We start from the raw sequence: 16,639 nt of genomic DNA, 5'->3' as shown, positions 1-16,639 counted from the left end.
CCTCTAGGTATATGGGACCGGCAAAGTCGGCAGGGAAGAATCGGCGCAGATCCTGTTCTTTGACATCCCAGGTTCCCACTATTTGCGAGGGCGGCGGTTGGGCAGAGCGGTGATTCAGGGTGTACGAGTACTTGGGATCGAACCAGACCTTCATGGTGATGTCCTTGTGGCCTATTCCTCGGTGCACCCTCGGAATAACAAGACCAAATGTCTGCTCTTTGATCGGAAGAATTTGACTCGTCACCAGCTTCTTGTACTCATCCGAGGCGTTACCATCCAGAGTCGGGAAAACGATGATCTGACCGTGCGTTATACTGTTCAGGATACGAGCCCCGATAAGCCCCGTGTTGAGGTAGTGAAACAGTTCTGCGGGCATCTGGAGGCCAAGGTACTCGTGGTTGTCCTTCGTGAGACGGTCAAAGTCGTTAACCTTGACTTCGCCACTTTCGCTGATGTAGATGAAATGATGGGCTGCCATTCTGGCCTTGCGATACTTGTCCAGCCAGTTGGGGTCCTGCGCCTGCAAGATGTCGTTGAAGGATGCGCAGGCGTTAACCACGGCTTTCTCCGACGTCCGAAGGATGTTTACGGCATCCATAATGGTAAACGGATTCGGATACATCGCTGTGTCCTGTAGCGGCGGGAATGGAGGGAGAAACGAGGTGCCCGTCATGAGCATGGCGTCGACAAACATGGGCTCGCTAACCCCGAGCACGCGCATGACCTTCTTCTTGGAGACAGCAGTCACTGTTCCGGCGTTGAAGTCGATGTTTCGAATGACGGAGTCTTGGATGGGGTACAGAAGCAGCTCCTGGGGACCCATGACACCAGCGCACTGGTCCGAGTTGATCATCTCGAAGTAGGCAAGCTTTTCAATTGTTAGATATCATTGTACACTTTACAAGGGAATTTGTGTAAGCGAACCTGAGCGCAAGCGTTGTACGGGGGCACCAAGAAGTGCAAACCCCTTTCTTTCAAGATGCTCTGGAGAAGCGGATACAAATTCTGGATCAGATAGGCACCTATTGACAGCTTGATTAGTGAATCTGTCCCTGGCGCGCCAAACGCAAGGCGAAGACCCAGAAATGGGGGACATACCAGGATTGGCTCCAAAGGCAGCGACGGCCTGTTCAGCCTCCGTCTGCGAATAGAGTCCCCATGCCTCATCCGTCTTCTGGTTCGCGGCTCTACCGCGCCTGAGAGTGATATCGTCCTGTCCCACGATAGACTGGCCGTTGAAGATGAAAAAGGGGGTGATTCGAAACTTGTCCCAGAGGTCAAGATTCTGGCGAATATGGACCTGAATGCCTGTCAGGCCGCCAAGTGCGGGAAGCAGGGGCTCGTGAGCAGGCTCGGTATCCAGAAGGAGGCTCAAGTAGTACGAGGCATCGACGGCGATGGAGCAATCTTCGAGCTCGGCAATTTCATGTGTGCTAATCGGCAGGCAATCAGTAACGTTCGCTAATTGACGGAAGAATGCTCACGTACTTTGCCTGGCTATTGATCCAGGAATCCTCCACAAGGACTGTGACAAGAGTTAGCTTGGGGTGCTACGAAAACTCTCTATCAGCAGTAAACTTGGCACGAGCATGGGCATGTGACTCTGGCCGCAGCAACCTCCCGAGGGAAGCATTGAACGATGCCAAAGGTTAGCCCAAGCTGCCAATTGGGCCGGCGAGCAGCCTCAAAGAGGAAAACGGCCATGGAGCCTCGGCTGTAGTCCCCCAGCGAGGCCTATATTGGCGCTCCAAAGAGTGGCAGGCCAGATCGAGACCCATGGCATGTGGCGCAACAGCAGTCACGCGCAGGCGGCGAGAGTGTTTTGCTGGGCTTGAGAGTGGCTCTGCAGAGGTTAAGAGGGACTCACAAGGCATCTTGAACAAGCCTCCTCGCAGCAAACGGGTGTATGGCTATCGGTTGTGGTATGCGACTCGGAGCGGCGGGGGAGGATGTGCTGTTTTGAAACGAGGCTGAAAACCCGCGGCTGTCAAACGGACAGAAACTAGGGTAACGAAGCAACCTCTGGAAACGTGCGGTGGAATTGCGAGGAATGATCGGGTGTCGTCGACAGGCTCTCGAGTATGGCCAGAGGACGAATTCGAGAACGGAGCGGTTTTGTCGTTTACCAGTGCGCAACCGGAGTTGGAAGAGGAAGAAACGAGGAAACCCAAACAAGGATCGTTGGCGAAAAAGCAAGCAGGACACCGACGACGAAAGGCTACGGTAACGCTTGGCCACAGCAGGCTTTCCCCTTTTCCCGCGTCGAGGCAAACAGAGACAGGCGGACAGAGAGGCAGTGAGACGGACAGACGACAAAACGTCCCCAGCAGCCGCGCCCGAGAAGGAGTCGATGGAAGAGTTGGAGATTCAGCCCTGCGTGAGGGAAAGCAGAGCTGGTTCCAGGAGGAATCGGAAGCGAGTCAATCAGGTCAGGTACGGCAACGAGTACAGTGTCGGAGTGGCTGTTGCACGGTGGCGCTGCACAGGTAAGCGCCCACTGTTTCGGTCTGGCTGGGACTGTTTTGGGGGCGCTTTCCCCCCTGATCCACAGTGCCTGTGGCGCCTCATATGGGGTCTGCGCTGTGGCTGGGTAACACCTCGGCGGTGGCTTCATAATACTGAATGGAAAGCAAATGGCAGAGGAGCGGAGAGACTACTGAGGGACAAGGTGGGTTTGAAAAGGATCTGAAGGAGAAAAGGGAGCTATATTCTCCAATTCGACGTCTCCATCATGTCCGTCCATCTTTGGATCCTCTACGTCCTCAGAATGAAGAACAAGACCACAGCATGCCGCCCTCCAGGCCCAGCAGCCACAAAGCCTGAAGCTACAGGGGAGCTCTCCAGCTAGCGGGAAGCCCCGAAGCTCAGGGCTGTCGACCCCGCTACAGCACGGCCGTCATTCCACGCTGATGGCGGGGTCCGACTTTATCGCAGCGATCCATCCATGTACCTCTGATTGTGTGAGATTATAGCATCAACCTCATCTCAACCCTACGACACCATCTATCTATTCAAGTCCTTGTCCGTTCCAATTCTCAATCCAGTAACATTTCCAGGTGGCCTCGTAAAAAAAAAAAAGAAGAAAATAGAAGCCATGGCCGTTACGGCAGACATCCCCCTCATCGACATAGCAGGAGACCAGGACGCCGTGGCCCAGCAGCTCGTCGACGCCGCTCACGAGCACGGCTTCATCTACATCAGAAACCTCGGAGCCGACATTTCTGCCGACAGCATCGATGGAGCCTTTGCACTGGTACGGCTTCTTACGCCTCTGAGTCGGGTATATACATGTAGATACTCTCACTAACCATTCTCTCTTAATCACTGATAATGTAGTCCAAGAAGCTGTTCGATGCTCCCCTCGCTGAAAAGCAGGCGTGCACCATTCAGACGAACAACCGCGGTTGGTCTGGCATGCACTCGGAGACTCTAGATCCTAAACATCAAAAGGTAATCTTTACCAACCCTAGGTGTTCACATCCGTGGAGAGAGTGGTTGGCTGACGGTATCATGCTTCATCTCACCAGGTCGGAGACTTCAAAGAGTGAGCTCAACCTTATTCCTGTCCCTGAGCGGATGTAAATCCAAAAAGGCTGATACTCATAATGGTAAAGAGCTTTTAACTTTGGCGAGTTCATCGACGGAAAGGCCCAACAGCCTCTCCCTCCCACCATTGCCGGCGACGAGCCTCAAATCAGCGCCTTCGCGGACTCTTGTCATAAACTCTGCAAGAAGCTGCTACACCTCCTTGGAATAGGCCTCGGTGTGAGTCACTCCAGTCACCTTCACTAGGAGTCTTCATTCCGCTCTTCTTCAGACTATACTTGACTCAAGACTGATAAGCCTTAGGTCGGTGACTTCTTCTCCTCGGCACACAGCACAAACGGCGAATCCAGCTCCATCCTACGCTTCCTCCGCTACCCACCCCCCGAGCAAACCTCCCGCTCCAGCGAAGACGTCCGCGCCGGCGCCCACTCCGACTACGGCTCCATCACCTTACTCTTCCGCCTCAAAGGCCAAGCAGGCCTAGAACTGCAAAAGAAGGACGGCTCCTGGGCTCCCGTCCCAGTCTGCCCGCCAGGCTCGGAGAACGATCCCAGCCCCCCCATCCTGATCAACATTGGCGACTTGCTGTCGTATTGGACAAACGGGCTTTTCAGGAGCACCGTCCATCGGGTGGTCTTCCCTTCGGAGGATGGAAGGAGCAAGGTTGAGGGCGAGACGAGCGCGGGGCCGCGGTACTCGATTGCTTTCTTTTGTCATCCTCGGGGGTCGGTGCCCTTGGAGCCGGTGCCGAGTGACAGGGTGAGGAATTATGTTCCGGATGAGAGCGCGCCGAATGAGAATCCTTATGCGGAGAGGAAGGTTATGACGGCGAATGAGCATCTGTTTATGAGATTGAAGGCGAGCTACGGAACCTTGTATGATGAGAAGAAGGATGCGTAAGCGCCAAATGTAGTAATTGTTATTTAGAAGTTGGATATCTATAATAAACGCCAAATGTATGATTGCTGTAGTCGAGATATGGCCTCATATCAACCCAGAATACCAACGCCGCCAGGGATCATGAAACCCATCGTAATATTTCTTCGTAGTCTCTGCGTCCTCAAAGATGGCGAGGTGGTTCAGAACTCGCCAATCAAAAACACTTATCCATTCCCGTCTCTCTTCCGGGATGCTTTCGCGAACGTCTTCCAGTCTCGAAAGCAAAGCCTTTGTCTCTGACACTTTCTCTACCGTATCGACAAACAGAATCTTGTTACGACCTGTCTGGCTGTCTGGCAATGGAGGATTATCGGTTGCCTCGTTTCTAATCCAAGCTTCGGCGTCTCTAATAATATTCGACAGCCCATGGGCCCGGAATAGGGGCTCGACATCCTTGAGATCCGAAAAGTAATTTGGAAGTAAAACAAGGCGATCGGCTAGCTGGCATTCGATGCCAGCATACCGACATTGAGCTTTCGGTTCTTGGGATGTCTGATTTGAATGCTTGTCTTGGGCATCGCTTTTGCGCTGCCCACGATTAGTACAGGGTGAAGGTGGGATATCATTGTCGCTGTCCGTCTCGTCTTCACTCTCGCTATCAGGTATGATAATAGCACTATCCTGTAGTGGCGGAAGAGAAGATGATGACCCCAGCGGTTGATCAGCAGGAAGCTCGTGCCTTGCAGGATCCACCTTTTGCTTCGGATTACTCGCAGGCTCAGGGGAGATACCCGAATTTTCGTCATCGGGAACACAGACGGCGACAGCTGGCGATGATGCTTGGAGCTGCTGCGTAGAATTACCGTCAATTTCCCGCAGGGGACGCCGTTTGGGCGACTCGGACTCGAGCTCGCCACTCAGTAACGATGGTTTTAACTCATTATCACCGGTAGCCTTGCGGGATTTCTTCGACGGAGGGAACAGAGCCGCTGAAAAAGCAGTCCGTTTTTGCTTATGATTATCAGGCAGACCGGTTTTCGAGATTTTTGTGGTAGGAGATGGCTGTGAAGCAGCCAATTTATGAGGCGGTGGTGCCATGGCATCTGCTGAGTCGACCGAGCGTTCCAGAGGGCCGTCATCAAGGTGTCTAATCAGGGGCTGGGAGCCTGAAGAGTTGTAAGAGGCCCGTCTCGGGGACGGCGTTGGCATGGTCGTTGCTGTCAACTGCGTAGCAGCGTCAACGCCCAGTCCCCTCGGGTCAGCCTGCTCCAGCCTGGCAATCCACGCCAGGTTCTCCTGGCTGTCTTCTACGTCGGGGGCGGATGTAGCGCCATCTGCAATCTTCTGTAGCTCGTCAAAAGACAGCACATCAGAGAAATCCCGGTCGAAGTGAATCTTGGCAACGGACGGAAACCGCAAGGTCCACCAGTTGGTGCTCCACGCCCTTTCAAAGCTGAAGCATCGCATATCGAAAACGGGTGGACTCGTGAACGCCATGGTCATTGGTATTGGCTGGGCTCCGGCGGCGTGCTTCACCTTGGTTTCGACGTTTTCCTCCACCGGCACCGAGTTTGGATTCGCATAGAGCATGAATGATTTGAGCATGGTCTCGTTGAGCTCAACGACGTTGACGGCAGTAAACTCCGGGATGGCGTTCCATCGCTTTACCTCCTCCCTGTTGTCAATGCAGCCAACATAGAAGTGCGTCCACTTGAGGTTGTCGATGCTGTACGACCTCGCCTTGGCCGCATTGAATCCAGCGCCGACTACGGCGAAATCGCCGACCTCGCCAAAGCGGCCAATGTAGTCCTTCTTGAGCTTGATGCAGCGATTTGTAAACGGCTCCGCGGGATTATCAAAGTTGAAATAGGGCTGGTCTGCCTTTAGAACCAACCCTTCGCCCCTTTCCCTAATAACTTTGGCGAATGCATTTCGCAACGCCGAAGCTGCCATGGGATGATTGGTGCTAATGAGTTGTCGCTGTACGAGTTCAGCCTGACCCTTGTCGCAGTGAACGATCTTTTCCAGAAGTTTGAGTCTTTCAGAGTGCCGAGCATTCAATAGTGACTGGCCGTCGAGAAGTAGAATATCGTAGTATACGATCATTAAGTGTTCGTAGGACCTCGGACTTATCATGTTAGGACGCTCTTCCACTGGACATCGCAGCTGCAAGCAGGGACTTACGGCGAATCCTGCTCTGTATTCATGAATCGACCACGGCGGGCGACGTGTTTTCGAATATGATGGAAAGGCAGGATTTTCTTTTCCTGCAAGCACCATGTTAGCTATCTGAAATTCGCATTCACATCGTTTGCTCCCATAGCTCACCAATTCGCTGTATACCGCCAGTTCACCTTCCAGTATGCACTCTGTCTTGACATGAGATCCGGGCGTCCCTATTGCCAATGACTTGATGATGGCCCTGTCTCAATAATCAGTCTCCTTGTGCTTGAAGGCAGTGTCTTCTAGGGGATTTACCCGATCAACCTGTCTCTGTCTTCGGTGCTGTCTTTACCGCTCTTGGAGAAGATTTGAATACCGCGTCTGCCCTTGCTAACATCAACATGAATCTGGCAGTATTCTCCATCCACCTTTGCTTCAACGCTCATCAGGCCCTTGCACATCTGGAGGCAATGCTTTATGCTGCGAGCCTTGTGCCACTGCTGTCGCCCTACCTTTACTGACAACTTCGGCTTGACAGCGGAAAGAGATTTTCGGTCAGCATATGGCATGCCAGGTCGTAGAGAGGGCGTTTCTTTCTTGAGCCGCTGCAGAGTGTCGATAGCGGTGGTGAAATCTTCGCGAACTTTCAGAATCAAAGGCAACATGGGATCAAACGAACGGTAAAGCCCAAATTCATCGAAGACGAGAGGCTGGAAGTCCTTGAGAACTAGCCGTGTGAGCCACTTGGCTTCTTTCGCAGTAAGGCGCCTATATAATGCTTCTAAGCCATCACGGCCAGGCGATTCGGCAGGGCTGGAGTCTGCAATTCGTTTTGATGGCGAGCTCCATTTTATCTTCGCCGCAACGGAATGCAGGATCTCGTCGATTACTTCAACAGTGACCCGAAGTCTTTCTGGAAGAGCTGGATTCGGCTAGAGATGGATCAGATGCCAGTCCCCTTTGTCAAGCCTACTGAGATATGAGGAAGCTTACAGTGACAGTCAAGATACGCTCTACGCAATCGGCAAGATCCAGATCCAGGCCGGGTTGTTTATAAAGGGCGAGTTCCCTGAGTCGAGAAGCGCCAAGCATCAAGCCGCGTCCGATGATCTTCTCCAGACTGTTTGCCTGTATGCAGTACACCCTGTCCGTCCTCTTTTCGGGCAGCAGTGTGGACAGTAACGCCGCAAGGTCGGTGTCTGGCGCATTTATACGGCTGCGATGCTGAGAGCACCAGGCAGTGACAGCTTTGGCACTGGGCTTGCGAGCTATTGCTAGGGCGTAAGATGCGTCTAACAAGTCGCAGGCCAGAGAGAACGGCAGCGGCATATCGTCGTGATGTCGACGAGTGACATGTCACAATGTCCTCTGATGACTCGCGCACAACCGGCGAAGCAACCGATAGGACGATCGGGGAATTCGGTAGGAGAGCCAGCTGCTGCTACAACCTCAGCTCCCCTGTCGGGCGAGGCTGGATCGGCAAGGCTGTAAGACAAGTTCATCGGCTCATAAACATAGGAGATGCCCCTGTTCAACGAGAGAAGATGCTCGTGATCATGCCTGCATCTGGAAAAGCAGGGCTTGTGGCAGCGCGATAGGACACCAGCTGCCGAGCGAGCGAGAGGGTGTGCGAGATCCCCACCAACGTGGAGGAGACAGGCCAGAGGCGTGACAAGGATCTCGAGGCACGCGACGCGAGACTCACGGGAAGTCACATGAACGGCCTGCACGTGAGACGGGCTGCAGCCCTCCGAAGCTCTGGGGAGAGCAGGCTGTGGAGAAGGCGAAAGCTTGTTCGAGGCGCGGGACCAGCGAAAAGATACAAGTCACAAAGCCAAGAGAAAGACGGGCATGATCGTGATAATCTCGAAGTTTATTGCAGGAGAGGCAGGGAAATGCATGCGAAACACGGCAGCGCCGCCTGTCCAGGTTGGCGAGAGACTGCGCGGAGATTGGAGGCTGTTTCCATGGCAGGCGCAGTACAAATTGCCTGTTATGCGGCCATCGAGCGGCGAGCAGGCGTCTCGTACCTGTACCGAGCATGGAGCTTGCACGAGCAGCACCCGCCAGCGAACGGGAGCGTCATCGCGGGTACTGCTACTCCGAGGTGCTACCGGCGATATGGCCACCCATCAGGTGTTTTGGTTCCAAGGTTGTCAACAGCCGGCGAGGGCCAGAGCACGAGTACTACAGGCCAGCCCAACCACTAAACGTCGAAGCTTAGCGGGCATGATGGTGAGCTTACCCGCTAACGCCCAGTGGCACAAGCGCTACATGTACAAGCACCACGGCTGCGCCCCCACTCGCCAGCCCCTGAGAGCAACAACTTGAAGTCGATCCACTGCAGATGCAGCACTTTGGGCGGGTTTGGCGGCTTCGGGTTCCAGCGTGCAAGTCAGTTGACGCCTCCGCAAGGGAGCCCAAATGTCTGACCTTGGGCGAGTACAAGTACGACTATGTATGCATCCGAGCGGCTATATGGAACTTTGAGGAAGAGATCCAGTATTAACAAGGACGACTTGAGCATCATCTGCAGCCTCTTTTCCTGTGAACTACATACCACGATCTGTGTCACCGTGATACCCAATAGATCCAACGTGCACCTCAGCCACGGTCTCACAGACGCATCTCCGACAAGGCTCAACTCCCACCAGGGTTGCGACGCTCTGCGGTTCCGCTTCTCGCCAACGAATCTCGCCTGATCTTTTGTTGAGACGCAGCTCTGGTCCCTCCTCTTGAGCGAGGAGAGGAGAAGCGGATCTCTGGGAGCAGCGTCATCAGCAAGGGAACAGGAAACCCCCTCACCTCTCTCGGGCCTCCAGAACGCCGCCAGCCCGCCAGCGAATCCATCACCTGTTCGCCCTTTTGTCGACCTGCATACGAGGACCTGTGTTTACATACACACGATTCCTCTGTTTACTTCATATATCGCCCACCGCCTCATCTGCTGGGACCCGACTAGAGCCACCAGCACACGCCAGCCTAGCTCCAGAAAGCTCCAGCACCGCCGTCTGTTGACGAAAAAGGCTCCCGTCCACGAAAACCCCCTGTCGCGTCCCCGGGCTTCTTCTGGGTAAGGCGACCCCGGCTGCTCTCTGGCCGTCCAATAGACGGGCCTGTGCTGAAACGAAACGGCACCCACAAAGCCCAGTCCTCGCATCTGCCCCCAAGGACTGGACAAGGCCTGGCCAGGGCTCCGCAGCCGGTGCTATTATGAGAGCGGGAGCGTCCGATTTTCCTTCTCCTTATCAGCATCGGCTTGCCCATGAGCGGCCTGCATCTTGGAATCTGCATCGTCGACCGCAGCGCCCGCCCTCTCCTCGATGAATATCAGCTGCTAAGCCAGGACCACCACAGAGCGCTCCTTGTCCGAGTAGCGGTCGTCTTCGTTCACTATCGGTGCCTCAGTGCCCCAGCCACTCATTTCGACACCCGCCGTCCCGTTGATGGCAGCCATTCCCTCCCTCTGCTCCAAGTAGTCGCCCTATCCTTACGAGCCCGCATCCACCTGCCGACGTATCTTGTTATGGCCTCGCAGCAGCAGCACGAGATCCGCCTTCGCTCGTCTGCGGCCGGCAGCCCTGTGCCCGAGGCCAGGTCCTCCGCACGCGCCAGGACGGCCACCTTCGCTTCCTCCTCCTCCTCCCCTGGCATCTCACGATCGCACAGTGCGTCCAGCACCTCGTCCGCCTTTGACGACTCGGCACGCGCAATGCCTCCACCGCCTCTCCCCCGGAGCGACTCTTTCACGCGAGGCCGCTCCCGCGCTTCCCCTTCCGTCTCCCGCCACAAGAACCGCCTCTCGCTTACGCTGCCGGTCGCCCTGCCGCTGGGTGACGGCCCAAGGCTGGCCGACTCGCCGGCCATCATGACGGCGTCCGCCATCACCGCATCGTCGGTCCCTCAGACGCCATTGGAGACTCCTGCCAGCATGGCAACCTCTCCTTCGAATGCAAACGAATTCATCATAGCAATTGCGGCTCAGGAGCGGCGAGTCTTGGAACTGAAGGAAGAGCTCGCACAGGCCGAGACGGAATTGGCACGGCTGAAGAAGCAATGGGCATCCGAGGAGGTCTACCGCAAGCGGAGCGACAGCTACCGAAGCGATCCCTTTGGCAGCTCGCAGGCCGGCATCGACGATGATGCATTGGTAGCGTCACGACGCAGCGTCGAATTGGACCGCCGGAAGCACATTCTCCAGGGCCAGACCACTCCGGCACAGGCCCGCCGCAAGGTTATCCGTGGCGGACATGCCCGCACGCTCTCCCTGCTCTCTCCCGTACGGACGGAGAGCGTCTTCTCCCTTAACGAAGCCACACAAGCAGATCCGATCACGCTCCCATCCGCGGAACAGAGAATGGCCCAGCTCACCGACCCAACCCTATCGAAGCGTTCCTCCTGGCAGCCGCGGTCACAGCAGAGCGTCGCATCCGTTGTTGGCGTCCCTTCCATCGTCGAAGACTTTAAGCTAGGATTCCGCGCCTTCGTGGAGGACATTCGCCAGATCACCGTTGGAGACGAACCGGTTACTGGCCAGCCGCAGAGGACCATGTCGACTGCCATCGCCAATGCTCGTGAGCAGGATACGAGTAAGCCGAACCATGCCACCATCCACACTAGGACCAGCAGTAATGAAGGTTCCAGTACGGCCGCGTCGACCACATCCCAAGCTAACAGAACCCCCGAGCTGAAGCCAAAGACTGGGACTGGGAGAGGGAAAAACTACTCTTGGACACCGCTTGGTTTCGACTCTGTTGACGACTCTGACTGGCTCAACTGGGATTCGCCCGTCTCCACCAAGTCTGCCCGCTGGAGTGGTTCTACCGTTAATAGCAGTGGCATTGATGACATTCCCGAGAAGGAGGACGAGGAGGATGCCAAACCGTAAGGATGCCGAGCTTCACCTCGAAATTTTGCGGGAATGGATTGGCTAATGATTAGTTTTGCTATCGTCTAGGGCGAGGAAAGCCGATGCATCTATTCTTTCTCCGGCGCTTGAAGATTTACTTCCTAGCGTGGTTCATCATCTATCCCCACGGAACCTCAAGAAGACGGCCACCAACCTGATGGACGAGTGGGAAAAGTCGCTGGTGGCTCCCGAGTCCCGGAACAACAAGGAGACGACCGCCTAGAGCAGGCTCATTACGCGGCTCCGTTTTCGTTCCTATTATTTTACCATATAAGTGCTTGCACCAAGCTCACCAAGCATGTGCAAACGTCCCAGCAAGGGGGCACGCGATATACAACAATGAAGATGTTTCTTCATGAACGATTGGCACGAGCGATGAGCGGCCACAAAGATTCGGTACATCTTACGACCATAGTTTGCGACGAGTTGGATGAGAAAAGAAACAAAGACATCAAAGAGATGGTACCGCAAGTTGTTATAGAGATTGTCTAGGAAGCATGCCTGTTTTGACCTTTGATGGATTTTTACTTGCCTTTCGCTTTTACTTTTCTTCTCCGCAAAAAGCTGGCATATCTGGTCTTGTTCTAGATGAGGATTGTCGGGATCACGATGGCAATGAAACATGACGATTATGAGAGAGAGAGAATACTCGCAGATATGTAGAATGAAAGAATTCAACATACACCCTCTCTTACCCTCCATGGTGATATCTTCTGTGGACAATGAACTTCTAGATGAGGGACAAGCAGATGTGATGTAGGATCATACGTCCGGTTTCCATTGCCAAAGGGAGAAGTAATAAAGCCAACTCCTCATCTATCCAATGCCGCCATACAAAATGAAATATCACAACTTGAAGCTGATCCCACCACCTACAACACGATATATACCCACAGCCCCCTATTCACTCTTCTTCATCCTCATCACCATCTCCCATCCCTCACTTCCCCTTCTTCCCCCCCTTATCATCCTTCTTGTCCCTCCCCTCCCCCAACCCAGCCCTCACAAGCCCATCCCTCGCAACGCCATTAATCAACGCAAACCTCCTCGGCCCCAGCTTCACTCCGCCGTACCACCGACTCACCACAACCATGACATCCCACGCCTCCATCAGCTGCAGCAGATGCAACAGCCTCGACCCGGCCGCGTCCTCCCCGTCGTCGTCGCAATCAGAGTAGCTCGTCGCCCCGGCGCCGCGGATCCTCCACGCGCTGATGTTGTGCGTCGCCGCCCGGACCCGACGGTCCGACCAGAGCAGGTGCTGCAGGAAGAGCTTCGCCTGCGTCGGCGAAGAGACGCGCGCCACGTGCGCCACAAAGGTCGACTTGTTCTCCACGACCACGTCCGACACGGTCCACGGGGGAGGCTCCATGGAGGCGAAATCGATCTGCTCGGCGGCGGCGGCGCTGGTGAGCGTCCTCCTCTCGCCTCGAGTCGCATTCACCCCTTCTTCACCACCACCACCACCATCCTCTTCATGTTGTTCTTCCTGTTGCTGCTGAAGTACTAAATTCTCCCGCTCCTTCTCCTCCTCAATCCTCCTCACAAACTCCTCCACCGCATCAAACAAGCACACGGCGCCCGGCTGGAACACCGTCCCCAGGGCCTCCCGGAACAAGCCCAGGTCCCGCGCTCCGGCGCCCTTCTTGCCCCCCGAGCTGTGCTGCGTGCCCAGCACCGTCGGCGGCTCCGCCGGGTACGAGTTGGGGAACTGCAGCCTCAGTGACGAGGCTTCTTCGCCGGGCAGCTGGAGGATGTACGTCGTCGATGAGGAGGATGCGTCTTGGTCCTCGGAGGGGCAGAGGCAGCCCTCGCCGTAGATGGAGTTGAGAGCTTCAACCTCATCGCGGAGGTCTTCGGACATTGTCTCAGTTAGATTAAGAGGCGTTGAACTGAGTGCTCTTCCATTTGTTCTTGAAGCCGGCCGCACTCACCAATCATGAGCTGGGCTGACATCCGTCTAACAAGCCAGTGGTTGGTTCTATGGATGATTTTCACACAGTACAGTCAGTCATCATCTCCGCCAGCCGCACGGTATGCCTGTATGCTCAAAGATTACATTCATCACATACGATCAAGGCACATTCGGATACGTCCATGGAGTGAATCGGTAATAGATTGTTTAAAGGATAAAAGAGAAGCACAAACTTTGGCATCAGGCCAGTACAAGATTAGGCGGCGCCTCACAGTCTCCCCGCCGTCTTCTACCCTCCTGCATTTCCGACTTGTATAGCATTACTCCAGGCCCAAACTGCACCAAACATTTATACGCGCAACATCTACAAAACAATGGGGAGGGGGGAAAACACACTGAGACGTCCTTTTACTCGTCTGCGACTGATGCAAACTTGTCCAGCATCTCATGTTGAATAGCCTCGTACTGCAGTGACAATGTTAGCCATCAACGGAAAACGTCTCTGAGGTTTGGAGCAAGTATCAGCACATACCTTCTTGACAATCACGTCCTCGCCATCGGTGGGCACCTCAAACTTCAGCTGACGCAACTTGGTCTGCAGGTCGCTTGTTGACTCGCGGACCTTTGCCCAGCTCTGGCCCTGAGCAATGGCCTTCTGCGCCTCGTCGTAGAAGCCAATCATGAGCTTCATCATCCACTCCGTCTTCCAGAGGGGGCAGAACTGGTCGTAGTCGGAGTAACCGTTCTGCTGCAGGAAATCTTCCTTGACGAGGGCGGCAATATCGAGCGTGATCTTGTCGTTGTCCGACAGGGCGCTCTTGCCGACGAGCTGCACGACCTGGTCCAGCTCCTCCGAGTCGGAAATCAACTGCTTGATGCGCTCGCGTAGCCTGGGGAAATCGGGGTTGTTCTGCTCGTACCACTTGTCGAGGGCATTGTTGTACTTGCTGTACGAGACGCTAGTGTTGATTGAAGGGAAGTGCTTTCGCTGAGCGAGCTTCTTGTCCAGACCCCAGAAGACCTGGACAATGTTGAGGGTGGAGGTGGTGACAGGGTCGGAAAAGTCACCACCGGGAGGGCTGACGGCACCGACGATGCTGACACTGCCGCTTCGCTCGGGCGATCCCAGAGTCTGGGCTCGGCCGGCTCGCTCGTAGAAGGAAGCGAGCTTGGCACCCAGGTAGGCGGGGAAACCCTGATCAGCAGGCATTTCTCCCAGACGACCAGAGATTTCACGCAGGGCCTCGGCCCATCGAGAGGATGAATCAGCCATCATGGCGACATTGAGACCCTGGTCGCGGAAGTATTCGGCCACCGTAATGCCCGTGTAGATGGAGGCCTCACGAGCAGCGACGGGCATGTTGGAGGTGTTGGCGATGAGGCAGGTTCGCTTCATGATGGGTTCCTTGCGGCCGTCGACGTCAATGGTGAGCTCGGGGAAGTCCTTCAAGACTTCGGCCATTTCGTTACCGCGCTCGCCGCAGCCAACGTAGACGATGATGTCGCTGTTGGAGAACTTGGACACGGACTGACTGATGACAGTCTTGCCGCAGCCGAAAGCACCGGGGATGGCAACGGTACCACCCTGGACACTGGGGAAGAGAGCATCCAGAACTCGCTGGCCGACAACAAAGGGCTGGTCGGCGGTCAAACGCTCGGAGGTGGGACGGGGAACTCGGACGGGCCAGCTCTGCATCATGGGGTACTCCGTCTTCTTGCCGTCAAACTCAACCTCGAGAATCTTTTCGACCACAGTGTACTCGCCCTTGGGGGCAATCCTGGTGATGACACCTCGAGCTCGGGGAGAGAACAAGATCTTGTGGACCGACAAGAAAGAGTTCTCAAACACATGTCCCCAGACATCGCCGCCGGAGATGTGGTCGCCAACCTTGAGCTGAGGGGTGAACTCCCACTTCTTTTCTCGGTCGAGGGCCGGGACGGCGACACCGCGAGGGATATAGATGGACTTTGCCATCTTGGAGATGCTTTCTAGTGGTCGCTGGATACCGTCGTAGATGCTGTTGAGCAGACCGGGGCCCAGCTCGACGGACAAGGGCTTGCCCGTCCGCGCAACAGGATCGCCGACCTTGACACCGGCTATGGGAGCTCGTCAGTATGGATTCTTATCGCGTTCGTATTGGACTTGGTGCGTGGGGAGGATAAGTTAATAAAAAGAAGCTCGTCGCCATACCGGTTTCCTCGTAGACCTGAATGGTTGCTTGGTCGCCATTGATTCGAATAACCTCACCGACGAGGTTGTCGTGACCAACTTTGACCTTTGAATTCAGTTAGCTCGCCGGAGCGGGATCGCGTGGCTGAATGAAGTTGCTCCTTACCAGCTCGTACATGGCAACACCAATCATGTCCTCGGCGACAATGACGGGACTGCAGTCTGGTTAGCCAAGTCGGATCATTGTGATGTCGAGTCTGTCGAGGTAGCCAACCCTGAGATGGAGTAGATCTTGCCTGCGCAAGCTTGTCAGCAACTCTGCACCTCTATTTCCCGCTCGGCATCGCATCCTTACCATAGTGAATGGCATCGCCATCTGACTGTGTCGTCTTCTGTGACGCCATACAGGTCAGCTTCGTGAGTGGTTGACGTAGCGGGGCATCAGCCTCGTCGTCTCTTCCCAGCTGGCCAACAGCTGCGGCTCAACGGTCTATGACAGCACCTGAGCCCGAGCCTGGTGACGGCGCTGAGGAGCCGGTGGGCAAGGGAATTGAGGGGGGCACGTACAGAAGGCATCGTGGGCGATTGGGGAGGAGAGGCGTCGTCGTCGTCGTGCTCTGTATCGGCAGAGGCAGGAGATGCGTCGGGGGATGAGGGAGGAGGAGAGACAGATGCAGATGCAGGTGGAGAGTCGGACAGAGGAAGCTCGACAGCAGTTGGAGGCAACAGCACAGGGCTCGGGGGTGGAGGCGATGATGTAGCGCTGCCAGTCCCACCAGCCCGGGCGAGCCCGCTAACAGACCCAAAACTGGCCCCCGAGGCGGCGGTGCCTCCAGCGGACGCAGCGGCGCCGTTAGCAGCTGGAGGGCCTGTGGCAGCACCCGCAGGCCGCTGCAGGACAGGGGACCGGACGCTGTCCTCGCTGTCGCTGTCGCTGTCGCTGCTGGCCTCGCCGTCACTGGAGCCCTTGATGCTGCCCTCGCGGATCAGGTCCAGCAGAGAAGGCCGCGCCTTGAGCCGTGGCTGCAGTCCCAGCATGCGGGCGTGATGCAGGCAA

General features: G+C 55.6%; 6 protein-coding genes across 6 annotated transcripts; 3 read left to right on the top strand and 3 right to left on the bottom strand.

The window, feature by feature from the left end:
- Positions 1-3,092: 3,092 nt before the first annotated feature.
- On the top strand, positions 3,093-4,509 carry BBK36DRAFT_1134229 (Clavaminate synthase-like protein; the record flags this gene model as incomplete). The annotated part of the gene is made up of 5 exons (XM_024892235.1): positions 3,093-3,253; positions 3,337-3,450; positions 3,528-3,544; positions 3,615-3,765; positions 3,850-4,509. Coding segments are annotated over 5 exons (1,040 nt in total), but the record flags the coding sequence as incomplete, so codon positions are not given.
- A 21-nt stretch (positions 4,510-4,530) lies between these two features.
- BBK36DRAFT_1110405 (hypothetical protein) lies at positions 4,531-7,917 on the bottom strand (the record flags this gene model as incomplete). The annotated part of the gene is made up of 5 exons (XM_024889586.1): positions 4,531-5,076; positions 5,245-6,492; positions 6,754-6,847; positions 6,904-7,520; positions 7,582-7,917. The coding sequence occupies 5 exons, from the start codon at positions 7,915-7,917 to the stop codon at positions 4,531-4,533; spliced, it is 2,841 nt and encodes a 946-aa protein (XP_024752810.1).
- Positions 7,918-7,949: 32 nt separating this feature from the next.
- On the top strand, positions 7,950-8,798 carry BBK36DRAFT_1137917 (hypothetical protein; the record flags this gene model as incomplete). The annotated part of the gene is made up of 2 exons (XM_024893205.1): positions 7,950-8,075; positions 8,187-8,798. The coding sequence occupies 2 exons, from the start codon at positions 7,950-7,952 to the stop codon at positions 8,796-8,798; spliced, it is 738 nt and encodes a 245-aa protein (XP_024752809.1).
- Positions 8,799-9,685: 887 nt separating this feature from the next.
- BBK36DRAFT_1134228 (hypothetical protein) lies at positions 9,686-12,078 on the top strand. The gene is made up of 3 exons (XM_024892234.1): positions 9,686-11,472; positions 11,546-11,747; positions 11,895-12,078. Exons 1-2 carry the CDS (start codon positions 10,115-10,117, stop codon positions 11,718-11,720), a joined length of 1,533 nt encoding a protein of 510 aa, XP_024752808.1. The 5' UTR covers positions 9,686-10,114; the 3' UTR covers positions 11,721-11,747; positions 11,895-12,078.
- A 359-nt stretch (positions 12,079-12,437) lies between these two features.
- Positions 12,438-13,361, bottom strand: BBK36DRAFT_1165746 (UPF0029-domain-containing protein; the record flags this gene model as incomplete). The annotated part of the gene is made up of 1 exon (XM_024894815.1): positions 12,438-13,361. One exon carries the CDS (start codon positions 13,359-13,361, stop codon positions 12,438-12,440), a length of 924 nt encoding a protein of 307 aa, XP_024752807.1.
- Positions 13,362-13,820: 459 nt separating this feature from the next.
- Positions 13,821-15,986, bottom strand: BBK36DRAFT_1187274 (vacuolar ATP synthase catalytic subunit A (V-ATPase 67 kDa subunit); the record flags this gene model as incomplete). Its single annotated transcript, XM_024896530.1, has 6 exons — positions 13,821-13,877; positions 13,945-15,509; positions 15,604-15,688; positions 15,749-15,797; positions 15,857-15,878; positions 15,938-15,986. The coding sequence occupies 6 exons, from the start codon at positions 15,984-15,986 to the stop codon at positions 13,821-13,823; spliced, it is 1,827 nt and encodes a 608-aa protein (XP_024752806.1).
- Positions 15,987-16,639: the final 653 nt, after the last annotated feature.

The sequence above is a fragment of the Trichoderma citrinoviride genome, assembly GCF_003025115.1.
Source record: "Trichoderma citrinoviride strain TUCIM 6016 unplaced genomic scaffold BBK36scaffold_2, whole genome shotgun sequence".
In the NCBI taxonomy this organism is placed as follows: Eukaryota; Fungi; Ascomycota; class Sordariomycetes; order Hypocreales; family Hypocreaceae; genus Trichoderma; species Trichoderma citrinoviride.
Note: the sequence above shows the minus strand (reverse complement) of the source record. Positions and strands in the feature narration are given on the sequence as shown.

Excerpts from the sequence above, each read along its gene's own strand:
- BBK36DRAFT_1134228 (XM_024892234.1), top strand. The coding sequence starts at position 10,115 with ATGGCCTCGCAGCAGCAGCACGAGATCCGCCTTCGCTCGTCTGCGGCC. Across the intron at positions 11,473-11,545 it reads GACGAGGAGGATGCCAAACC|GGCGAGGAAAGCCGATGCAT; the intron begins GTAAGGATGCCG and ends GCTATCGTCTAG.